Genomic DNA, 7500 nt, shown 5'->3' with positions numbered 1-7500 from the left:
CGTGTGGCCGGAGGATTCAGTGATTAATCTGTCGTCATTCCGTCTTCAGACTCTGATGGATCGCCGCATCAGACCGTGGATCAATAAAAAGATTATCGAGTACATCGGCGAGGAGGAGGCTACGCTGGTGGATTTTGTCTGCTCGAAGGTTTGTGATCTTTTCTGTCCAATCAGCTGCGTTCATTTCAAGTTTGACACATTTTTTAATGAAATATAAAATAATCTTAATAAATCTGTCTGCAGTGATTTTCTTTTCTTGAAGTTTAAAATGTTGTCCCCCCTCCTCCCCCCAGGTGATGGCACACAGCACTCCTCAGGGTATTCTCGATGACGTGGCGATGGTAAGTTGATGCTGCATCACAAAGTCTGTTTGAATCGATCTTTAACAGGGAGAGATGGTGAAGTCAGATGCAGAGAAGATGTAGCTTAAAGTCTTTCTCTGTGATTTTTCATACTTAAATGTAGAAATCAAGTATCTCCTCTGAAAATAACTCTGTGAGTCATGACTGTCTACAATGGGTGTAACACCCGAGTCCCACTGTCTGTGATGTTTTCAGAGTTTTCAGAGTCCTGTCTTCACTTTGTTTACATCGCCAGGACGGCCGGCTGACTCCTCCCCTCGTGTATAAAAGTTGTTTAATTGAGGGACTAGAGAAAAGAAGAATAACATACTGTACTCACTGCTTAACTGTGTTTCTAGATCACGCTCATTTCAGGTAAATTTACATGCAGTGTGAAGATACCAGCATAATAAAGATCGCTAGCATTAGCATGCTAACACAACAATGCAGCGCAAGTTGTTTTGGTTTCATGCTGGTGCTCAAGGGTGACATCTGCTGGATCAAAACGTCACATATAAAGCCTTTAAGAGTATTTGTTTGAATTTTAAAATCCACTTCCCCATGTTCCTCTAACATGTGTCTCAAGTCCATCTACAAACCCCCCAACGATGAGAGAAGTACACCCCCCCCACCCCCCCCCCACCTTTTATGTGTCCCTACAATTAGGAAGGTAGAAGGGAGACATTGTCCTTTGTTGTCGACAGCGTAGACAGTATTCTGGCCTTGACCTTCTCTCAAAGCCTGACGAGCTTCAGGCCAACACCAGTCTCATGTTACTTATTATAATAATCATTATGAGGCTGTTTGATGTAACGTGTGTGTGTGTGTGTGTGTGTGTGTGTGTGTGTGTGTGTGTGTGTGTGTGTGTGTGTGTGTGTGTGTGTGTGTGTGTGTGTGTGTGTGTGTGTGTGTGTGTGTGTGTGTGTGTGTGTGTGTGTGTGTGTGTGTGTGTGTGTGTGTGTGTGTGTGTGTGTGTGTGTGTGTGTGTGTGTGTGTGTGTGTGTGTGTGTGTGTGTGTGTGTGTGTGTGTGTGTGTGTGTAGGTTCTGGATGAAGAGGCGGAGGTCTTCATCGTTAAAATGTGGAGACTGTTGATTTACGAAACAGAAGCGAAGAAGATCGGGCTGGTGAAATAAAGACCTCGTGTCTCTCGGCTCGTCGTTCTGCTGCCTTCCTGTTTTTCTGCAGACTGTAAACGTGTCCAAACATCCCTCCAGTCCATCAGCACGGAGCGGCTGCCTTCTGCGTGCGTGTGTGTGTGTGTGTGCGTGCGTGCGTGTGTGTTTGGAGGGGGAAAAGTCTGAACTGTGAACAGAACAGGTTTGCACAAACATACTGCATGATGAAACTTTGGTTGTATTTTTCTCCTTTGTTGAGGCAAATGTTGAATTTCATCCGTTTTTCCAAATCGTTGGACACATCCTGCTTTGATTTCCTGTCTTCATGTCGCGGCTCTGCTCCGTCGTGTGAACTAATAAATATGCTTTTTTTATAAAGAGAGTCTTTAATGTGTTGTTCATTAGTCTCAGTCAACATCTAGTTCATATTTTAAGATCTTTCAGAAATCATGAAACATTTATGCATGGTATTTCAGCAAAGAACAGATGATTCAATTTAAAGTTCATTCAGTTGATTATTAGTCATTTAAAGGTCACATATTTAAAATCCTCTTCTCCATGTTCCTCTAACTCTAACATGTGTCTCTAGTCCGTCTACAAACCCCCCAATGATGAGAAAAGTCCATCCTCTCCGTCTTCTGCCTTCTCACTGTAAACAATAGGACATGGAGAGAGAAAGACCGAGTACACCCAAGCCCTTCCAGAGAGGGGGCGTGGTCAGACACCGCTCATTTACATATTTAAAGGTACAGACACAGAAACAGCCTGTTCTGATCAGGGCTGAAATAGAGGGGTTTATAGACATGATCAAATACAGGATCAGAGTGGATTTAGAACAAGAAACTTCACACACATGAGCTCTGAGACTAATTTATCCTGGTTTAAAAATAGAATAATATGTGACCTTTAATCTTAAAGTCTTGTATTCTTGCCAGTGGTCTCATTAATGACATTTTTAAAACAAGGCTAAAAAAATATTTATTATAATTTTTGTTAAACAGTCTGTTTATCCTTTTTTTTTTTACTCATTGATTTTATTAATTTTATATTCATTAAATTTATATTCATATTCATTAATCTTACATTAGTTTGTGTTTATTTCCTCCTCCGTGTCTCGCTGTCTCGCGGATACGTGGCAAACAGGTTGAGCTGAACTGTGACCCGGATGTAGTTTCTATCGGCATCACAAACAAGAGGATGTCCAGTTAGCAAGTCAGTTAGCGTTCTGCTAACAAAGTCTGGAAGTTGCACTAATGTTGTCAGCAGGTGAATCCTGAATCAGGTGTGCGCGGTGTCGGACTTTCCTAAAGTCAACCTTTGACCTTTACGTTTCCGGATTATTCACTCATGAAGTCGGAGAGCCGGAAATAACCGAAGCTAGCTCGTTAGCTTCGTTCGGCTAACGTTATCGAGGCCAGCTGCTGTAACGTGGATGTGTGAGAAGAAGAAGAAGAAGAAGAAGAAGAAGAAGGTGTTCGTTGATTTAACATCGTCATTAAGTATCAGGACATGTATCAACCCCGAGGAGGAATAACTAACGTGTTACAGAAGAGTTTAGCTTAGCAGCAGGTTAGCTTCAGAGGAGAGTCATGGACGACTTCAGCTCCATCAGTCTGCTCTCTGGGGCCATGTGGGGGGATGGTACGGTAGCAGGTTCGATCCCCTGGCTGTCACTTCTCAGAGGTAACGACACAACACAATATACAATATACAGTATACAACACAATATACAATATACAACACAATATACAATATACAACACAATATACAACACAATATACAATATACAACACAATATACAACATACAACACAATATACAATATACAATACAATATACAACACAATATACAATATACAACACAATATACAATATACAATACAATATACAACACAATATACATTATACAACACAATATACAATATACAACACAATATACAACACAATATACAACACAATATACAATATACAACACAATATACAACACAATATACAATAGTACAACACAATATACAACACAATATACAACACAATTATACAATATACAACACAATATACAACACAATATACAATATACAACACAATATACAACACAATATACAACACAATATACAACACAATATACAATATACAACACAATATACAACACAATATACAATATACAACACAATATACAACACAATATACAATATACAACACAATATACAACACAATATACAACACAATATACAATATACAACACAATATACAACACAATATACAATATACAACACAATATACAACACAATATACAATAACAACACAATATACAACATACAACTCAATTATACAATATACAATACAATATACAACACAATATACAACATACAACACAATATACAATATAGCAATACAATATACAACACAATATACAATATACAACACAATATACAATATACAACACAATATACAACACAATATACAACACAATATACAATATACAACACAATATACAACACAATATACAATATACAACACAATATACAACACAATATACAACACAATATACAATATACAACACAATATACAACACAATATACATTATACTACACAATATACAACACAATATACAACACAATATACAACACAATATACAATATACAACACAATATACAACACAATAGTACAATATACAACACAATATGACAACACAATATACAATATACAACACAATATACACACAATATACAACACACAACACAATATACAACACAATATACAATATACAACACAATATCAACACAATATACAATATACAACACAATATACAATATACAACACATATACAATAGACAACACAATATACAACACAATATACAATATACAACACAATATACAACACAATATACAACACAATATACAATATACAACACAATATACAACACAATATACAATATACAACACAATATACAACACAATATACAACACAATATACAACACAATATACAATATACACCAATATACAACACAATATACAATATACAACACAATATACAACACAATATACAACACAAATACAATATACAACACAATATACAACACAATATACAACACACAACACAATATACAACACAATATACAATATACAACACAATATACAACACAATATACAACACAATATACAATATACAACACAATATACAACACAATATACAATATACAACACAATATACAATATACAACACAATATACAACACAATATACAATATACAACACAATATACAATATACAACACAATATACAATATACAACACAATATAATACAATATACAACACAATATAATACAATATACAACACAATATACAATATACAACACAATATACAACACAATATAATACAATATACAACACAATATACAACACAATATACAACACAATATACAACACAATATAATACAATATACAACACAATATACAACACAATATAATACAATATACAACACAATATATACAATATACAACACAATATACAACACAATATACAACACAATATAATACAATATACAACACAATATAATACAATATACAACACAATATAATACAATATACAACACAATATACAATATACAACACAATATAATACAATATACAACACAATATAATACAATATACAACACAATATAATACAATATACAACACAATATACAACACAATATACAATATACAACACAATATACAATATACAACACAATATACAACACAATATACAATATACAACACAATATACAACACAATATACAATATACAACACAATATACAATATACAACACAATATACAACACAATATACAACACAATATACAACACAATATAATACAATATACAACACAATATACAACACAATATACAACACAATATAATACAATATACAACACAATATAATACAATATACAACACAATATACAACACAATATACAACACAATATACAACACAATATAATACAATATACAACACAATATAATACAATATACAACACAATATACAACACAATATACAACACAATATAATACAATATACAACACAATATAATACAATATACAACACAATATAATACAATATACAACACAATATAATACAATATACAACACAATATACAATATACAACACAATATAATACAATATACAACACAATATAATACAATATACAACACAATATAATACAATATACAACACAATATACAATATACAACACAATATACAATATACAACACAATATACAATATACAACACAATATACAACACAATATACAATATACAACACAATATACAACACAATATACAATATACAACACAATATACAATATACAACACAATATACAATATACAACACAATATACAACACAATATACAATATACAACACAATATACAATATACAACACAATATACAACACAATATACAATATACAACACAATATACAATATACAACACAATATACAACACAATATACAATATACAACACAATATACAATACAATATACAACACAATATACAACGCAATATAATACAATATACAACACAATATACAACACAATATATAATATACAACACAATATACAATATACAACACAATATACAGCACAATATACAATATACAACACAATATACAATATATAACACAATATACAACACAATATACAATATACAACACAATATACAATATACAACACAATATAATATAATATACAATATACAACACAATATACAATATACAACACAATATACAATATACAACACATTATACAACACAATATACAATATACAACACAATATACAATATACAACACAATATACAACACAATATAATATAATATACAACACAATGTAGGATAGGATAGGATAATACTTTATTGATCCCCAGAGGGGAAATTCGGGCGTTACAGAAGCACAGACAAGAAAGCTCAAAATACACATTAAACAGAACAGATAAGATAAATAAAAATAAAAAATAAAAACAGGGGGTATATACAGTACAAAAGTGAATGATGAAGTTAACTGGGAGGAATTGAGAATTGAAACAGTATGTGCAGAGAATGACCAGATTAAGTGACAAGTGATGATTGAAGTGACTTGGTATGATAAATAGCAGCAAATAATGTAAACAGCAGAGAAGAGAGGCAGTGTTGTACCACAGTGATGCAGAGTGCAGTTATATAATATAATGTAATAATATAATATAGTGCAATATGAACAATATAGTGTAATATAATGAAATGTTATATAATATAGACTAGTATAATAATAAATATATAGAATGTACAGTATATATATTGACCTAAGTAATAATAATAATTCAATAATATATTATATTAATATGATAATATAATATACAACACAATATAATAGAATATACAACACAATATGATATAATATACAACACAATATAGAATAGAATGACTTTATTGATCCCAAACTGGGAAATTGTGGCGTTACAGCAGAAGAACAGCACACCTACCACCTGATTCAGCAGCAGGTTATCCAAACACACAATATGAGTAAAAAACACAATATTAGCAAATTTAAACACAATATAATATTAAATACAAAGTAAATAAGCACTAAAAATATCAAAACTAAGAATGTGAATATATACAACCAGGATTTAACTAAACATTACTAGTCTTAAATATGAAAGATTAAATGTAAATGTCTAAAAACAGAGTTGTAAATGGACAATATTGACATAAAAGTGCATGAGTGTAGACATATTATCAGCAGAAACTATTCAATATAACGGAGAGTAGACAGACAAATAAAGACTGACAACACAAAGCAGTTCATTACACTTTGGCATTGTTTCATCTTATTAAAGTGAAACTGATGTTGTGTTTATGTGATGAAGTTGTAGTCCTTGTTTGGCTTTTAGGAAATAACACGCAGAATACAACACTTCAAAAAAGACAAAAAACTGACAGTGAAGGAGACACAGACACTCAGGTTGATGCTAATAACTAAGATATGTGTTTTGTGTTTCTCAGTATTATGTTTGCATTAATTGTAAAGTT

The 7500-nt window shown here is 31.8% G+C and overlaps 2 protein-coding genes across 2 annotated transcripts in view; both read left to right on the top strand.

The window, feature by feature from the left end:
• Positions 1-1840, top strand: part of rbm25a (RNA binding motif protein 25a) — a 7762-nt gene extending 5922 nt beyond the window's left edge. The window contains exons 8-10 of the mRNA XM_065947666.1: positions 50-148; positions 294-341; positions 1384-1840. Coding sequence (XP_065803738.1) covers positions 50-148; positions 294-341; positions 1384-1476 — 240 coding nt within the window. The 3' untranslated portion in view covers positions 1477-1840. The remainder of the gene's footprint in view (positions 1-49; positions 149-293; positions 342-1383) is intronic.
• A 775-nt stretch (positions 1841-2615) lies between these two features.
• The window catches only part of slc39a9 (solute carrier family 39 member 9), a 16042-nt gene continuing 11157 nt past the window's right edge, over positions 2616-7500 (top strand). The window contains exon 1 of the mRNA XM_065947667.1: positions 2616-3123. Coding sequence (XP_065803739.1) covers positions 3048-3123 — 76 coding nt within the window. The 5' untranslated portion in view covers positions 2616-3047. The remainder of the gene's footprint in view (positions 3124-7500) is intronic.

The sequence above is a fragment of the Labrus bergylta genome, chromosome 18 (genome assembly GCF_963930695.1).
Source record: "Labrus bergylta chromosome 18, fLabBer1.1, whole genome shotgun sequence".
Lineage (NCBI taxonomy): Eukaryota > Metazoa > Chordata > Actinopteri > Labriformes > Labridae > Labrus > Labrus bergylta.
This window is presented reverse-complemented; position numbering and strand designations above follow the sequence as displayed.